This window comes from Malaclemys terrapin, chromosome 1 (genome assembly GCF_027887155.1).
Source record: "Malaclemys terrapin pileata isolate rMalTer1 chromosome 1, rMalTer1.hap1, whole genome shotgun sequence".
Lineage (NCBI taxonomy): Eukaryota > Metazoa > Chordata > Testudines > Emydidae > Malaclemys > Malaclemys terrapin.
In genome coordinates, this window is record NC_071505.1 from 86,894,736 (window position 1) to 86,913,372 (window position 18,637).

The 18,637-nt window shown below is 46.0% G+C and overlaps 1 protein-coding gene across 7 annotated transcripts in view; it reads left to right on the forward strand.

Annotated features, from left to right (window-relative positions):
• Positions 1-18,403, forward strand: part of CNOT4 (CCR4-NOT transcription complex subunit 4) — a 122,255-nt gene extending 103,852 nt beyond the window's left edge. For 4 of the 7 annotated variants that reach the window (XM_054029032.1, XM_054029042.1, XM_054029050.1 and 1 more), the window contains 2 exons: positions 16,027-16,239; positions 17,039-18,403. In XM_054029032.1, coding sequence (XP_053885007.1) covers positions 16,027-16,239; positions 17,039-17,340 — 515 coding nt within the window. In that variant the 3' untranslated portion in view covers positions 17,341-18,403. The remainder of the gene's footprint in view (positions 1-16,026; positions 16,240-17,038) is intronic. The other 3 variants (XM_054029071.1, XM_054029081.1, XM_054029090.1) reach the window with 1 other exon arrangement.
• The last annotated feature ends 234 nt before the right edge of the window (positions 18,404-18,637 follow it).

Here is an 18,637-nt window from a genome sequence, read left to right on the forward strand (position 1 = left end):
CTTCAGCTTGTTCACATGTTTGAAAATGGCCCCAAACTCAATGATGCAAGATTTCATGTCTGTCTTTTCTTCCATAGCCAGTAGCTGCTGACAGCACAACATTAGTCAGATAAGCAGGACAGGTAATATGTAGCAGCTCTGGTTTCTGGTTGAGTTTAAACTCCAATGCAAACTTAGCTATGTAGGAAGCAGAATCTGTGTTAGTTGTGGCTACTTTTTCCCAAGTTTGTTGGTACGTCTCAAACGTGTCCGTTACTGCTGCGTTGATCAAATGGGTGTCAGCTGAGCAGATGAATGTCACAATCCGCACAAAAGAAGTCGGGTTTATTTGCTTTGAAATAAAAAAAGTGAAAACAAAAGGCCAAGAATTGGATGGTCCAAAGCATCAGGAGACTCATCAAAAATCAGATTAGACACCATATTTCCATTTGTTCATTCCATCAGTTTAGATACTAAAGCATCATCGTTATCTTTCAGATATTTGAGTGAGATTGTCTGCATTAGGAAGGGTTTTTGCGGCTGGACAGCATTGTCTCACAAAGTCACCAATAGTCTCCTCCGCAATTAACAGCGATTGTCCAGTGAAACAAAGAGCACACACACCCACATTCATTGACACAATCATGCTGTATCTTCTTTCATTCAAGCCCTGGTGAAAACTCCTGACATTGACTGTTTACCCCAAAGCTCACTTTCTTCTTTAAGCTTCTTGTCACTTGCTTTTGAAATGCTCCTTTATTTTGTCAGTGCAAGCACAGACCTAAATGCTGCAGTACTTGGAGCGCAATGCATCCTCTTCGCTCTCGTCTTTACTTTCCTTGACAATTTCTAAGGACTGATTTTCTTGTTGATATTCAGGCATAGGTTTGTCGTTTTTGCCCCATGTTTACCTCTTTATCTTTATCTGTGGAGGATTTATTTAAATTCTGCGCTGCACTGAATGGACACAAAGAAATAGGTGGGCAGAGTCTCCTTCTGAGGCAATCATAGGTTGTCTACACTACTGCAGTAAGTTGATCTAAGTTACGCAACTCCAGCTACGTGAATAATGTAGCTGGAGTCAATGTATCTTAGGTCAACTTACTGCGGTGTCTACACCGCACTGGGTCAACAGGAGATGCTCTCCCATCAACTTACCTTACTCCTCTCGTTCCTGGTGGAGAACCAGGGTCGACTGGAAAGCGCTCTGCCATTGATTTAGTGGGTCTTCCCTAGAACTGCTAAATCGACCCCTGGTGCATTGATCACCAGAGCATCGATCCCCGCAGTAGTGTAGACATAGCCATAGTGTGATATTAATGTTTGATTTTTTTTCCAACCTTGACTGTGCGTGTGTTCTGTGTTTAACTCTGCAGAATTGCTTCAATCTTGGAGCTGCAGGACACAATTGTGGAAAATGTTAGTGCTTAGCAAATATAAGCACCCAAAAAAGCGAGTGGATTGATAAATGAGTATAAATGAGTGAATCCCAAACTCTTTTAATATAAAGTGAAAATTTATTGGTCAAAATCAGTAAAAACTGAAAATGCAGAGCACTGTGTCTGAACTGCACTTCCATAGTGATGAGGGTTGGAGTAATGAGAGTGGATGCAATTTGTCCTAGTTTAGGCAAATTATGCTTTCAGGATCCTGGCAAATGAAGCCCTCGGTTGCACTAAATATTGTGGGGTTGCCATGAGTCATTGCTACCAGAATCATAGGTGTTCTGGATAGAGGAAAAACATGGCGTCTCCTAATCCTGCCATTAACTCAAGCTTAAACTGTTAGTAGCTGTCTCCACTAAACCTCTTAGACTGTTTTACATTTTAGTTATCCCTTGATTGAAGAAGCCCCCATTTACGTTTAGACTAAACCCAAGTTTATTCTTTCTGCACAGATAAGAGATTGTACTTAAGATCAGGTGTTCTAAGCTCTTCTGTGATCTTATTAGGGACTTGGTTATATGTTATGTATTCTTAGGATGGTTTAAGGGGCTGTTCCTGTAATACTTCCCAGGAAGTGCCAGTTCTCGATGAAGCATTACAGCAGCCAGCACAAAGGATTATCTTAAGAGCTGACAGATGCTGTGCTATAAGGGGGCACGTTTTCCTGGTACCTCCATTTGTGGTTGTGACCAAGTTGAGAATCTCTCTATCCCAGATTTTGGTGGGTCTCCTTTTGGTATTTGTTACACCACAATCAGCTCTTTTCACCCCTGCTGTCGTCTTAAGCTGTTCATGCTTTTTATGTATGCATCTTATTTTTGTGTGGCCTCTCTTCTCTTCCTACTGTAGTCTTGACATATTCTGGACTTTTTGCAGCAATTCAATGTCCTTTTTTAAAAACCGATCAGTACTGTACACGGTACCTAGGGCTGGAGAAGGGCCTTTATACATTTTAAACCATTTTAGTACTGACTATTTAATACATCTTGTTATTCTTTTCACTCCTTGTGTTGCTATACGGTGCAATCAGTTTGGTGTCATTGCTAGGATAGCTCAGTGGTTTGAGCCTTGGCCTGCTAAACCCAGGGTTGTGAGTTCAATCCTTGAGGGGGCCATTTAGGGATATTGGGCAAAAATCTGTTGGATGATTTAATTGGGGATTGGTCCTGCTTTGAGCAGGGGGTTGGACTAGATGATCTCCTGAGGTCCCTTCCAACCCTGATGTTCTATGATTCAAAAAATTTATTTCATCTGTGTTCCACTGAATTTTGCCTGTGTTGGGTTACTTGAAGTTCCCAGCTCTCTGCTGTGTTGTACTGTTATATCTTATTGTCAGTAACCCAAAGAGGTCACTATAGCATAGTGATCTATTTATCTAAAATTACAGGAGTGTTTTTGCTTTTTAATGGAACTAGAATGTATTTAGTATTTTGGCATAAATGTTATTGTATTTTACTGTATGACTTTGCAACACGTACTTCAATAATAGTTCTCAATGTAAGAGATAATCCACATGAGGCACTTATTCTTATAGGCTAGGAAAACTTGATCTAAATTAAACAAGCTGTTTCCATATCTATTCTAGACTCCCTTGATAGGAAAAGTCAAATTCATGTGGAATAGAGTGTAGGATGCTATAAAGATCAGAGTCAGTTATACAAGGTTAGTAAAAAAGCACAATATATCTGCTTCTGTATATTCAAAAAATCAGAAAACAAATTACTTTTGAGGAAAACATAGTTAAAACAGATGAGTCTAATGTGATGTCACTTTGTCATATTTAATAAAAAGGCAAGAGTAAAAGTAAGCTTGGGTTATTCATTACGTAAAAGCTTCAAAACCCAGCATATTTATTGTCCGCATTGTCTTGTGGTATCTCTTTATTCTGTCTTCGGGCTGAATGTGGATGAGTATCCAGTCCAGTTTTTTGCAATATCTTGAGATATGTAACTGAAGTTTGGCAAAACAAAGGATTACATCTGCCTTAACATGCCTATTAAACGAATATTTATCTTTTCACTATAAATAAGTAAATCTGACTAACTGAACATTAGTTCTTCGAGTGATTGCTCATGTGTATTTCACAATAGGTGTGCGTACTTGCCACGTGCACTGGTGCCAGAAGTTTTTCCCCTAGCAGTACCTGTGGGGGGGAGCACTCCCGCGACCCCTGCAGTGGCGCCTGCCTGGCGCGGTATAAGGGGAGCTGCGTGCTCCCCCCACCCTCAGTTCCTTCTTGCTGCCAGTGAAGGTGCGTTGGAACTGTTGTGCTCCAGCTTTGCTGTAGCTCACCCCCAGAACTGTTTGTTTGTTCAGTGTTAGTACCTGTAGTTAGTTAGCTGTTTAGTCAGTCAGTGAACCCAGACCGGGACATGCAGCTCTTGTAGGCGTTCTATGCCAAAAAGTGACCTGCACACAGACTGTTTGCGCTGCTTGGGAGAAACCCATATCAGCAAAAGGTGCAAGATTTGCAAGTCGTTTAAGCCTCGGACCAAAAGAGAAAAGGACATTAAGCTCTGGGCTATCCTGATGGAGTCGGCGCTGATCCCGGCACGCCACTCCGAACCGGCACCGCGGCATCGGTACGCGGCTACCCTCTGGTGCCATCGACCAGACAGCACTGCTCCCCGTCCACGGGCAGGCCAAGAGGGCCAGGAAGACTCCCTCTTCTCAGCGGTACCAAGGGAAGTCTGGGACAGAGGCTAGGCCTATGTTGGGCAGTCCTTGGTCCCCACCGGGCCCCAGGCCTCCGACTCAAGTTGAGCGGAGTAGCCCGGCCCCTTCGGGACAAGTCTCTCCAGATGCTGTCCACGCCTGAAGCCCTCCAGGCAGCCCAGGACGTCATGTCCATGCCAGTGCCTGGAGCGCCACCGATGTCGGGCCCGCGCTCCAGAGGCAAGCCGCTGCTGGAATCTTTGCAGTCACCTCCGGCCCGGTACCTGTCTCGGTCGAGGAACATTCCTGATGCTGATCACTGCCCAGCGACCGCTCGGGGCACAGTCCAGGAGGATCACCCTCAATGCCAACCAGCCTGTCTGGCTGGTCCTGTCTGGCCGGGACTCACAGCACCGCTCGTCCTCAAGGAGCGAATATCAACAGGACCACGGTGGGCATCACTATCAATCCTCGTCTCCGAGAGAGTACCGCAGTCGGTCATGTCACAGTCTTCGACGCCGTTCCCACTCTGACTCCCGCTCCAAGTGTCCGCCAAGACCTCACAGCCCCAGACGTCGATCGCCGGCGTCTCGCCATCGCAGGTCCGCCCGTTGAGGCCATTCACGGAGCACGGTACCGGTCCTCCATGTCGAGATCGTGCTCCTGTGGCCATCATAGATTCCGTCACCACCGCTCCTCCCGGTCCAGCGACAGCAGCAGATCTTATGCCAGCCCAGTCTCCATTCATAGCAATCCTTCGATGGGCCAGGCCAGCCAACCTGGACAGCCGGCCCCGCCTGTGCCACAGCAGGTGCAGTGGCACTGAGCGTCATGGCTGGTCCAATGGTACCAGTGGGCACCGTGGCCTCCAGCACAGCACGTGGTAGGAGCTCGCTCCGTGGCTGGAGCTTCGGAAGCACCATCAGCCTCCCTCTCCAGACCCCTGAGAAAGGAGTCGATGGGACGTACGTCCTTGGCACCGTGCCCGGAGTCCAACGAGGTGGAGTAACCTCCGGTGCCGGCCAACACCCAGAGCACCGCACCGGCCTCTTCACCGTGCCCAGAAGAGGCAATTGCAGCCCCGCCCCCCTCCGTCCCGCAGGAGGAGTTCATGGCCCACCAAGAACTCGTAAAGAGGGTGGCAGCAAGCCTACACCTCCAGGCAGAGGAAATGGAGGAGGCCTCGGACTCCCTGTTTAACGTATTGTCCCCATCGGCACCGGGTAGGGTGGCCTTGCCCCTCCTTGAAGGGGTGGCTACGATTTCAAATGCCCTGTGGCAAACACCGGCCTTGTTGGTCCCCATCTCTAAAAAGGCAGAATGCAAGTACTTTGTACCCAGTAGGGGCATGAGTACTTGTATACCCACGCAGCGCCCAACTCCCTGGTGGTCGAGTCGGTCAACCACAGGGAACGACAGGGTCAGCCAGCCCTGACCACCCCAAAGAACAAAGACTCTCAGAGACTGGACTGTTTCGGAAGGAAAATTTATTAATCTTCGAGCTTCCAGTTACAAGTGGCGAACCATCAGGCTCTCCAGGGCTGGTACGAATTCAATCTGTGGGGCTCCCTGCCTAAGTTTGAGGACTCCTTCCAGGAGTATGATAGGAGTTCAAGGCACTAGTGGAGGAAGGGGCAGCGGCCGCTAGGGCGTCCCTGCAGGCAGCCTCGGATGCTGCGGACACAGCTGCACGATCAATGGCTTCCGCGGTGTCCATGAGACGGGCATCATGGCTCCTGCTCTCTGGGCTGTCCATCGAGGCGCAGTCTTCCATGCAGGATCTCCCGTTTGACGGGAAAGCTCTGTTTGTGGTGAAAACAGATACAAGGCTGCTTGGCATGAAAGACTCCCGCACGACCCTCCAGACTCTGGGCCTCTATGTCCCGGCTCTGGCAAAACCTAAGTTCAAGCCGCAGCAGACTCCCGCCCAGGCCGCCCTCCCGAAGTACAAGGCTGCCCATAAGAAACAGCGGGACTATAAGAGACGCCCTCAGAGGCAGTCTTGGCCTGCCCCCCAGCCTGGGTCCTCCAAGGGCAAGCAGGCAGGGAAAAGGCGTTTTTGACGGGATGTTCAGGGGTACCCCACCAGTCTTCAGTAGGGATCCACCCCCAATAAAGCTTCCCTTCTCAAACCAGTTGTTTGCTTTCCTCCCGGAATGGTCGCGGCTAACCTTGGACCAGTGGGTTCTCAACACCATCTCCCGGGGTTACACTCTCCAGTTTACTTCCTCCCCGCCCAACCACCCCCTGCCCCAGCCTCTCTTGGGGGGACCACTCGCATGAAGCTCTGCTCGAGCAGGAGGTGGGACGGCTCCTAGGACTAGAAGCGATAGAGGCGGTGCTAGAGGAGTTCATGGGCAAGGGAAATTACTCACGTTATTTCCTTATCTGAAAGGCCAAAGGTGGGGGGCTCAGGCCCATCCTGGACCTCCAAGGTCTGAACCAGTACATGGTGAAACTCGGGTTCCGCATGGTCTCCTTGGCCTCCATCATCGCCTTCGTGGATCCAGGGGACTGGTACGCTGCCCTCGATCTACAGGACGCCTACTTCCACATCCACATATTCAAGGGGCACAGGCGCTTGCTCTGTTTCATGGTGGGACAGAATCATTACCAATTCACGGTCCTTCCGTTTGGTCTGTCCACTGCCCCAAGGGTGTTTACAAAATGAATGTCGGTGGTAATGGCCTCCATCAGACGGCAGGGGATCCAGATATTTCTCTATCTGGATGATTGGCTTGTCAAGGGCACCTCTCGGTTGCAGGTGAGGGATCACGTGGCGCTCCATGTGCACCACCTTGGGCCTGTTGGTAAACACATCAAGTCCACATTAGTTCCAGTCCAACGCATAGAGTTTATCGGGGCACTCCTGGTTGCAGTGTCAGCCAGGTCCTCTCTCCCACCAGACAGATTCAAGACCCTGCAAGGTCTCATCGACTTGGTCATAAGGTTCCCGGTGACAACCGCCAGGGTTTGCCTGCAACTCTTGGCTCACATGTCAGTGTGCATGGACGTGGTCCGTCACGCCAGACTCAGGATAAGGCCCCTCCAGCTCTGGTTGGCCTCAAAGTTCTCCCAGGCCATGGACAGGATGGACAAGGTCCTCACCGTACCAGACTCTGATTACCTCCCTACGGTGGTGGTCCTCCCCAAACAACATGCTCCAAGGGGTCTCGTTCAGGGACAGGGCCCCATCGTTGGAGTTGGTGTCTGATGTGTTGGACCTGGATTGGGGGGCCCATGTGGGGAACTTTCAGACCCAAGGCCTGAGGGCGGCTCAAGACCTGACCCTACATATAAACGTCAAGGAGCTCAGGGCGGTGCGGCTGGCGTGTACGGCCTTTCACTTGCACCTGGAGGGCAAGGTAGTCAGGGTCCTCATGGACAACATGGCCTCAATGTTCTATATCAACAGGCAAGGCGGGGCCCGATCCTCTGCCGTGAAACCTTCAGGCTGTGGGACTTTTGTATAGCCCACGACATCCACATGAAGGTCTTCCACCTACCTGGCGCCTGGAATGAGAGGGTGGATTGCTTGAGCAGGGACTTTTCCTCGCAACGTGAGTGGTCCCTCCACCAAGAAGTGGGCCACCGGCTCTTCTGAAGGTGGGGAACTCCCCAGGTGGACCTATTCGCGACTCAGCAGAACCGATGATGCCCCTGGTGCTGCTCCGGGGGGGGGGCTCTATCTCCGATGACTTTCTTCTGTCCTGGGTAGTCCGGCTTCTCTAAGTCATTCCCTTGTTCCCTCTAATCAGCAGGGTCCTGAAGAAGATAAAGTTGGACAAGGCCCGGGTCCTCCTGATTGCCCCCACGTGGCCCAGGCAGCATTGGTATGGGACCTTCACGGACCTGGCAGTAGCTCCATCCTGGCTGTTGCTCCTCCGCCCAGACCTGCTCTCTCAGGGCCGCCGCCTCCATCCCAGTTTAGTGGCTCTTCACCTCATGGTGTGGCTGCTCAGTGGTTAGGTGGAGAGATGTGATCAGAGCAGGTTCAGCGCTTCCTCCTTGAAAGTACACGGCACTCTGCTCACTGTGCTTACTTGGCAAAGTGGTCCGTTTTCTAGGTGGACGGCGGACCAGGGTGTCTCCCCGGTGACCGCACCAATCTAGCTTAGCCTTGATTACTTCCTCCACCTGAGAGCCCAGGGCCTGGCGCCCTCATCAGTCAAGGTGCAGCTGGCAGCCATATCGGCCTTCCATCTGCTGGTGCAAGGGCACACGGTATTTTCCCATGCTATGACTGGCCAGTTCCTTAAGGGTTTGGACCGTCTTTTTCCATATTCTAGAGCCCCGGTCCCACAGTGGGACCTAAACCTGGTATTGGCTTGTCTCATGGGGCCCCCGTTTGAACCACTGGCCCCATGCTCCTGGTCTCACCTTTTGTGGAAGGTGGCCTTCCTGCTTGCAATCACGTCGGCCAGGCGAGTCTCGGAGCTCAGGGCCCTGACCTCTGAGCCACTGTACATGGCCTTTCATAAGGACAAGGTCCAGCTCCACCCACACCCCGTGTTCCTCCCGAAGGTGGTCTCCGCCTACCACATGGGTCAGGACATTTTTCTACCGGTCCTCTGTTCCATGCCTCACGCGTCCAGTGAGGAGCGCTGTCTCCACACGCTCGAGGTGCGGCGGGCTCTGGCTTTCTACGTCAAGTGGACTAAGCCATTCAGAAAGTCCTCGCAACTGTTCGTCGCCTCAGCTGAGCGTGCCGGGGGGGCCCAGCCATTTCCACTCAGTGGCTTTCCAATTGGATCACTTCGTGCATCTGTTCCTGTTATGATAGTGATACTCAAACTTTTGTACTGGTGACCCCTTTCACACAGCAAGTCTCTGAGTGCGACCCCCCCATATAAATTCAAAACACCTTTTTTATATATTTAACACCATTAAAAATGCTGGAGGCAAAGTGGGATTTGGGTTGGAGACTGACAGCTCGCGACCCCCAACGTAATAACCTCACAACCCCCTGAGGGGTCCTGACCCCCAGTTTGAGGACCCCTGTTATGAGCTGGCGGATGTTCCCCCACAACCCATTGTGAGGGCGCACTCAACTTGGGCGCAGGCCTCGTCGGCTGCCTTCGTGGCCCACGTCCCCATCCAGGACATTTGTAGGGCCGCCACATGGTCTTCGGTTCAGATGTTCACCTCACACTATATGATCGTCCCCCAGACCAGGGATGACTCCAGGTTCAGCAGGGCTGTTCTCTATCTTGGAAACTTGTGAACTCCTACCCACCTCCAACAGATATAGCTTGGAATCACCTATTGTGGAATACATATGAGCAATCACTCAAAGAAGACGACAGTTACCTTTTCCGTAACTGGTGTTCTTCGAGATGTGTTGCTCCTGTCTTCCACATCCCACCCTCCTTCCCCTCTGTCGGAGTTGTCTGGCAAGAAGCAACCGGGGGGGAGGGAGGGGGAAGGGGAGCACCCAGCTCCCCTTATACCGTGCCACACAGTTGCCACTCCAGGGGTCGCGGGGGCGCTCCCCCCCTACAGGTACTGCTAGGGGAAAAACATCCGGCACAGGTGCATGTGGCGAGCACGCAGACCTATTGTGGAATAGACATGAGCAACACATCTCAAAGAACACCAGTTATGGAAAAGGTAACGGTCTTTTTGTTTCATGGCAAAAATTTGGTCATAGATCTACATGTTGAAATTCAGGTGACAACTTGAGATTAGTCTAGTTTAGGAAAATTTCCTCTCAGCCACCTTGTCCACCATCTAAATTAGACTAAAGTAGGGAGATAAGGGAGGCCATACAAAGATCAGATGCATATATGAAAAACCTAGGAAGGACTTTAAAATTTCCAACCAAAACTGCTCCATGGTCCCAGATTTGGAGGTAGCTTACTTAAAACACACCTTCATCAAAGTACTGTACCTCCCTCAAAACAAGCTGAATAGGGGATCATGAAAATTGAGTTTCAAAGCTCTGATTGTTTTACAAATTCCCCTATAAATACTTTGGAATTTAGTCAAACTGATGTTACCAGTGTAATGTCTAGGCCTTGTCTAAGCTAATGTAGTGTCGTGTTTAGGCCTTGTCCACATACGCAGGCACATGCTGCCCACCTGATTTGGAGGGATAATCTTTAAACATAAGGATATTCTAATGTCTTTTGTATTTGCAGTCAGACTGCCCACTAAGGTGTCATTGTGACAGTAGGATTTTTTGTGATGTGGAAACAGGAAATCAGATTATCTGTTTTCCACACAGATTAATGCTCAGACATCAAATGGTGGTACACTGTGGGTCATGGTGAGTGTGGGATGAGTTGAACTTGTGTTGATGAAAGCTTTTTATCTATCACTATACTTCCTTAATTTATCCCCCATAGGGAAGGACAGGTGCTAATGTGCTAAGCTTTTTAGCTACAACTGTTGAATTTCATGCTTGTATATCACACTGGAAACTGAATATTTTCAGCAAAGTGCCATACTTTGGAATCTGTTCACCTCTCAGTGGGGACACAAGTTTCCATCAACACGAATAGAGTTTATGAAATAATGCACACTGAGAGAACAATAGACCTTCATGACTGAAATGCTTGGTTTTACCTGAGCCTGTTTTTTAAATGGGAGTTGGCTTTTTCATTGCAGCTTTACCAAATTAATCTGTTGCCCTAGGAACAAAACAAAGATCTATCAAACCTATTTCTAAGATTATCTTTAAATCAGAGTAAAAAACCTTTCCAGAAAGATTGTGAATGGTGGATTTAAACTTGGCACAAGTTTCCCACCTTTTCCCACCCTCTTCCACACACTGCTTATGTTGCTGAAAGGGGCTATGAAGAGAAACAAGTGTGAGGATGAGGAAGTATTAGTCTCATATTCCCAGTTTAATGGTGGTAAACTGAAACAAAAGTCTCCTAAAAATATTCAGTTACACCACCCACCTTCATCTCCCTCCCCCCCACCCCCCAAAGTGGTAGGGGAACTTCCTTGACAGACCCAGGTTGATCTGGGATTTAAATTATCCTCTTGTTTTTATATATCATGCCAGTTTTATGATGCAACTTGGATTAAAACTTGACTTTTAATAAAGAAAAGAGCAGCTCTGGGCTTCAGGAGCCACACTCTTAAATAACATGTAAGAAGCTTTATTATAAGTGGTGCAGGTAATGATGACTGTAGTTAAGGTTGCCCAACACTTTCCATATACAATTCTGTTTTCAGTTGCTTATAACTTTGCCAAACTCTAACCATTTGGGCTGAAATTTACCGTACAATGCTGCAGAAGTATTGCATAAGAACAGAGGAATTGACCGACAGGACACCTATCTGACCCAATATGACTTTAGCCACAAATTGAGACTTCAGAAGAAGGTGCAAGCAACTGGCATCTTTGAGAATTGCAGAGGCCAGTGAGGAAGGCACAGACGTCTGAAATTTTGACCAAGTGGCTGCAACTTTAATTCCTTCACAGAATAATTTCTCAAGGCCATCTGTCCTGGGCGCACTGGGGAAGGCAATAGATCAGGGGTAGGCAACCTATGGCACGCGTGCCGAAGGCGGTATGTGAGCTGATTTTCAGTGACACTCTCACTGCGTGGGTCCTGGCCACAGGTCCGGGGCGAGGGGGGGCTTTGCATTTTAATTTAATTTTAAATGAAGCTTCTTAAACATTATAAAAACCTTATTTACTTTACATACAACAACAGTTTAGTTGTATATTATAGACTTATAGAATGAGACCTTCTAAAAACGTTAACGTGTATTACTGGCACACGAAAACTTAAATTAGAGTGAATAAATGAAGACTTAGCACACCACTTCTGAAAGGTTGCCGACCCCTGCAATAGATGATTCTCCTGTCATCTACCCTCCCAGTTTCAATGCTCAGATCCAGAGCATCATATTCACAGGACTCAACCCACCCACTTAAAATCAGACCTCATCAAAGTCTGTATTATTCCAATTCCTACTGTATTTTTCATTGGTGGGTGGAGTGGCAAGAGGTCCTCTTCTGCTTAGCCTGGCCCTTTAATTAATTTCCCCGTGTCCCAGCCAGCCAAACCAGGAGCCTGTGGCAGGCACCTGGATTACTCAGTGAGAGCTCTTCAGTTAAGCAGAGCTGTCCCATTGGCTGAGTGGTGTCATGGGGCAGCCAAGTGGCTGTACCCTATCCACCTTATCCCTACCCCAGAAAGCCACGTTGGCTGGGAAAGCCAGCTTGCCCTTCTTCCTAAACTTTACAGTCATGCCCTGAAGCATAAAAATTTGTATCTGTCTTTAAAAACAAAACAAATACACACATTCCCTCCTTCCTCTCCCCCTGTATAATGTAGCTGTGGATGTTCTCATCATCCATATAGATGTCAAGTCCTTTCTGAGATCTGTTAAGCTCTTGACCTCAGTGCCTTGCGGGAACTCATTGCCTCAAATTAATTATATTGACTTTTAAAAAAATCTTTTTGTCAGTTTTAAATTTCTTACCTTTCAGTTTCATTGAATGTCCCTTTTTGCTTTTGTATTATGAGGGTAAATTGGAATGCCCAATTTACCTTCTTTATGCTGTTCTATTAATATGTATATCTTCTCTCCAAACACAGGCCCAACCTTTTCGATCTTTCTTTTACCTCAAATTGGTTTTTGTCATCTCTCTGGACTCCTTATGCCACAGTAGGTCTTTAAAAAAAAAAAAGTGTGATGCCAGGTGACCAGAATTGATTAGGTAATGTGGCATTTAGACTATCTTTGGTATTTTCCGTCCCATTTCCTATACGTCCTGACATCTTGCTTGCTTTTTTTTTACTACTGCTGCACATTGAGTTGTTTACATTGACCGCATGGTGTCTTTCCTGGGTGTCACTACTTGCCACTAAATAATTTATAGTACCACTCCTAATTACTGCCACATTAATACCAAGTAGGGAATGAACAGTATCTGGTCATAAAATCATTCTGCACATTTCAGGCTGGCAGGTGTTGCAGAAGCATTGTGTTTGGCCCCTAATTAGTCATTGGAGAGCAATTGTCTATCTTCTGCAACTAGGTGGTGTTGACTGGAGAGATCTACCTGTCCTACATCCACTTCTGCTGACATAACATGTGGCTCTTGAAGGTGGTGGTAAATGCCCATTGAGAATCTCCCATAATCATTTTTCTGAGTTAGTGAATTAGAACCTTCTTGTATTGAGAGCTGAATCCAGCAACTTGATTTTTATGGTGTTGTTTGAGGGCCATGGGCACAAACCTAATGGGAACAGTTGTAACTTGGGTCTTCCATGCCACAAGTTCACGTATCTTTCATTTCAGCTAGACTTTTAGGAAACTAGACTAGTTTTCCCACCTGTTGGCTAAACAAAAAGTTGCAAACACATGCCCAACCTTCCAAAGGAATTACAGGGAATAAAAAATTCTAGAAAGCACAAAACTAGATTAAAGTAAAATAGGAGGAATGACTAATTGACAAATCAGTGAGAGCAAGTACAAGTGTGTGCACCAGGGTTTCACACTAAATGAGTGCAGAACAAATCTGTGAAAACCCATCACTTTCCTACAAGCATATTGTGCAGGACCTGATATATTAGCCACTTGACTGCCACATACTGTTAACCATGCTCTAAGATTGTTTGATAATAGCATTCTTTAGTTCTGTAAACTAGGGTTGAAGTAAGTTAGTCTTTCACGTCTTGATTGGCTTGAGAAAACTTCTCTGATCTCGTTTTCTGCTGTAGTATGTAAAGTTTGAACCAATTTTGGTACTTGAATAATTTGCAAATAGTGGGCAAGCTTTTGGATTAATAATTTCTGCTGTTGGATTTGTCGTCTCTTGTGTCTCTCGTCTTTGCTAACTGGTTGAGACTTGACATTTGGTTTTGCTTCTCTTCTTCAGATGTTATTTATTTGCAACTTCTGAAGGATGAGCAGTTCTCTAGCCTCAGCCAAGAAGCAAAGATAACATCAAATAATTGCAAGCATTACAGTTTAACAGCTTTTAAGATAAATTTTGTATCCTGAAAATTACTATGGAGTGTGATGATCAGCCTCCAACTAATGTGGATAACTTTAGTTACTGTATAGTCACTTTGGAAGTGATTTGATGCCTTTGTCCTCTTCCTGGTTTCCACACCAGTTAAAATCTGACTACACTGTGCACAAGGGCCTTCACCCTTATTATGTTCTAGATTCTGATTGCTGCCATATAGGATGGCATGCTTGGTCATGTTACATACATATAAAGAGATTGCTTAGAAAGGCTATTGGTGATCTTTTTTTTGGCATGTGAAAGGTCAGGAATACCCTGCTGAAATCCTTATGGCACATTGGCTGGATGTAGTGGATTAATATGGTAACTGGACTTGCTGTTGATGCCATGAGTCCAAGTTTGGCTTAGATCGCAAATAATGATTTAAGATATTGAATCACTTGTCTATATGTTGAGCAAAAATTCCTTCCATATGGAAATATAAACGTTTATTCTCATGAGAAGTCTTGGAGAAAGAGGTGCCATATCAGGACAGAGGAGGTGTTGGAGAACTTTCACACTGCATGCTCCCTTTAGGCCTAGGCACTCACTAAGGATATCTGTTCTTCACTCTGAGCAGTCAGACTTACAAATGTCACTGAAGAATGGTTGGAGGTAGGGGAGTACCCCATCCTTCCCTTTCTCATCTTGTTGGATTGGAATCACAAATTAGATGCCACATGATCCAGTTGGTTGCAGTTCAAACTTCTTGCCAGGGCTTAGTCTCATTCAATGCTGGTGGAGCAGCATTGCCCTACAGATACTGCACTGTCAGAGGCCGCTCTTCAGATATGGCATCAAACATCTCTTTTACTCTCGCTCTGGCTGTCAAGGTGGAAGTTGGCATCAGTGATTTAAAAGACTAAGGTAACTACAGTGTGCTGGCAAACATTCCCTCAAATAGAAAATGAGATCTTGGCTGATTGTAAATTATTGCTAAATAGGGCTTTTTGCATTTGCTGATACAATCGCTGCATCATCAGTATCTTGGTCTGTGAAGTGCTTTGGTATCCCTGGAGCAGAAGCAGCATTGTATAAAATTAAGGTCTGCTCTGTTTGACATGGTATCAGCCCCTGCTGTTTCTGTATTAGTGTTCCATAAATCATTAAATGTAATCATCAGGCACTCGACTACGGCAGTGACGAATGCAGTATAAGAACCTATGTAGAAGAGAATCTTCTGTTATCCCATTGCCCTTCTTTGGTAATGGATGCCCTGAAACCATCAGGGTGAAGGAGTTCAGCGTTCACTGTTTGGTGTCTTGTTTCAGCTGGAGCAGATTGCAATGCTGGGAATTATTCTGAAAGATCTTTTAGGAATTTCCTCCTTTGCCCTTAGGCTGAAAGAGAGAAATACATTCTTTCTGACTTAATGCACGCATTGCTACCTTTTCCTTTTGAATAGCATCTGCAGCGCTGTAAATGAGCAAGCTGTAATCAAACAGCCCCCTTCTTTGGTTTTCCCAAGTGACTAATCACGTTAGACTTCAGTAGCAGAGCCCTAGCCTTTCTTCATTTTAAAATACTGGAAGGCATTCTCAGTGGCAGACTTTAGCATCCTCTATCTATTCATAAAGCAGATGAATTGGGTAGACTAGATGTGCAATGCCAGTCCTCTGATAAAGGATCTTGTGGGTCTTCTCCCACTGGTAATGAAAGGAGAGCCATTGTGCCCTTGACCATTCAGGTCTCTAACTTGAATAAATGGTGACGTGAGTGGGGAAGGAGTTAAATCTTTCTCCTGCACCATTACACTAAAAAAGTGAAACAAAAAAACATGCCAACCCCATCTTGATTAATTCATAGTCCATATTAAAATCCCTTCCCCCAGTTTCTTGATAGGGAAACTGTATTAAATGCTTAGTAGAGAAAGAAGATTCCCTTCCCCCACCAAAGAAGGACATCTGTTTCTAACTTCAGCTTTTTATTTTTTTATCTTTCATTTTTTTTTGTTGATAAATCTCCCAGACAACAGCAGTTCTGTAGAGAGTTTAAATATGAAGGAATGGCAGGACGGGCTAAGGGCACTTCTACCGAACATTAACATCAACTTTGGTGGGCTGCCCAATCCTTCTTCCCCCTCCAACGCCAACCACAGTGTACCAACGTCCAACACTGCCACCTCCGACAGCCTGAATTGGGACAGCCCTGGCAGCTGGATGGACCCCGCAATCATCACAGGTAACCATTTCTCACTCCTTCAGCTCCACTGGCAAACATCAGCTGGGTATTTGGTACGAACTAATCGGCATCTGAAAAAAAAAAAAAAAAAGTCTGTATGCGGTGGTCTCTTCCAGCTTCCATCCACAAAACCTCAAGGAGCCAGGAATCCTTGTGGAACAAATAGGTATAATAAACTCCCACTTAGCCCTTTCCAGTGCATGCCCAGGATCTTCACAGGTGGTTAGGATGCTCCGTGCATAACTAGGCTCATGTTGGCATCCCTTCTGCTGGATGGCATGTCCGGTATGTGCACTGCTGGTCTTCTGTTAATGCCTTCAGTGCCTGGACTTTCTAATTTAAAAATGAACGTACTCCACTTGTTTATAAAGCTCTCTTTTATAAGGCTGTCTGGTTGTGTATCTCTGTTAGATAGGCTGAAGCATGATTCAAGAAGGGAGAGCAGGAAGAAGAGCATGCAGTAGTGATAGAAGTGGGTTTGGGTAGGTAATAGACAGGGACCTGGGCCTTGTGATTAGGGGGGCTTGGCAAATGCTTGATGTAAGAATATGGACTTATGACAAAAAAGTATTTCTAGGAGGGAAACTCTCCTATTTGGATTTAAATGTTCATCTTTGTGGGAAGGGTGATATATATATATATATATATATATATATAACACTGTATAAACATGTTTTCTGTACAAACTAATTGTTTTCTCACCACTGCCATCTATTAGGTTAAATTGACCTCCTTCACACTGAACATGTTTCTGTCATGACTCACCTGTTTTTCTCCCACTTCTTTCTTCTTTTCACAGGGATCCCAGCCTCCACAGGAAACAGTTTAGACTCCCTTCAAGACGACAATCCACCACATTGGCTAAAATCTCTTCAAGCCCTCACAGAGATGGACGGCCCCAGTGCAGCCCCATCACAGACCCACCACAGTAACCCCTTCAGCACACAGATCCCTCTGCACAGAGCCAGTTGGAACCCCTACTCTCCCCCTTCAAACCCTACCAGTTTCCACTCCCCTCCCCCAGGCTTTCAGACAGCCTTCAGACCCCCCAGTAAAACCCCCACAGATCTACTACAGAGCTCAGCGCTGGATCGTCATTAGGAAAGGAGGAGGAAAAAACATGAGAAATGCAGGAATTGCCCCACCCTGATTCCTCCCCATACCCACCCACCATTCCCTTCTCATATCTTTCTTTCTGAAGAATCTAGTTCCTGATCAGATCTTCCCCTCCACCCCCAAATGCAATGCGATCACAGGGTCATGACCGTATTTTTTTTGTTGTAAAGTTTCTGCTGATCCAGTGTTTGAAATACACTGTTTAAAAATATTTCCTTAAACACTGTAAGAAAAAAAAGAGAGAGAGAAATCAAAGTGCTGTCTCAATACTTAAAAAGAGAATATATCTGTCCTATGTCTTTTGCACATAATGAGCATTTCTGCCTAGCGGAAAAAGTCAATCTACAGTAGGGGAGAAATGTAATGCTAAAATGTAGAATCAATTACAGAAATATGAACATTTTATTTTTAATTTAAACAAAATTACTGAACATGTGGAGGAAAGCCGTGGCCTCGCAGTTATTTTGCATTCAGGTGTCACTACACAGGGAAATTGCTATGTATTTTTTTTGGAAGGGGGTACTTTGTGTACGTCAGTAAGAAGTTTGATGAAGTGGGTCAAAGGACAAAACTTGTAGAAGTAACTGGCATGTTGCTAAAGAGTGGTTTAAAGGGGGAAACGTTTTTTTAAAAAATTTTGGCTTTAGATTTAAAGTAAACTTTAATGTTTTAAAAGTATTCACAGATTTAATACCTAGCATATAACATAATATAAGCAGCTGAAACACGAGTGATATTTACTTCAGTCTTTCTGTCTCCTCTGTCAATCTCTCTCTTTTTTTTTAAAATTCACCTGACTAGGGCACTCTGGGATAGCACTGCATTGGGGCCACATGATCACCATCAGGAGCGCAACCTTTGACCTCCTCTGCCTGCAGCTTTTACTTAACCCTGTAGTTTCTGGACGTTTGTGCAGTATTGAAAAGACAGGAAAAAAAGAAACAGATAAATAAACATGGTTATAACCTGACGCTAAAACTAAAAACAAGGAAATGTACCTCTTTCTTCAGAATTAAAACTAAAATCTTAAATAAAACAGAAAACTTGATGATGACTTTGTATTCCTTTTTCTTGGTTTTTAACTCTGCATGGGGTTTTATGGAGTACCAGCAAATCCTACTAGCTTCTTCCCATTCATCTTAACTGAAACTACTCGTTACAATAAAAGTATTTAGCGGAGACCCAAAACATACTTTGAGCCTTTTGCATTGGAATGGAGGACTGTGTATACATATAAGTGTAAAGCTATGGAAAAACAAAGGGATTGTGACATCATGGTAAG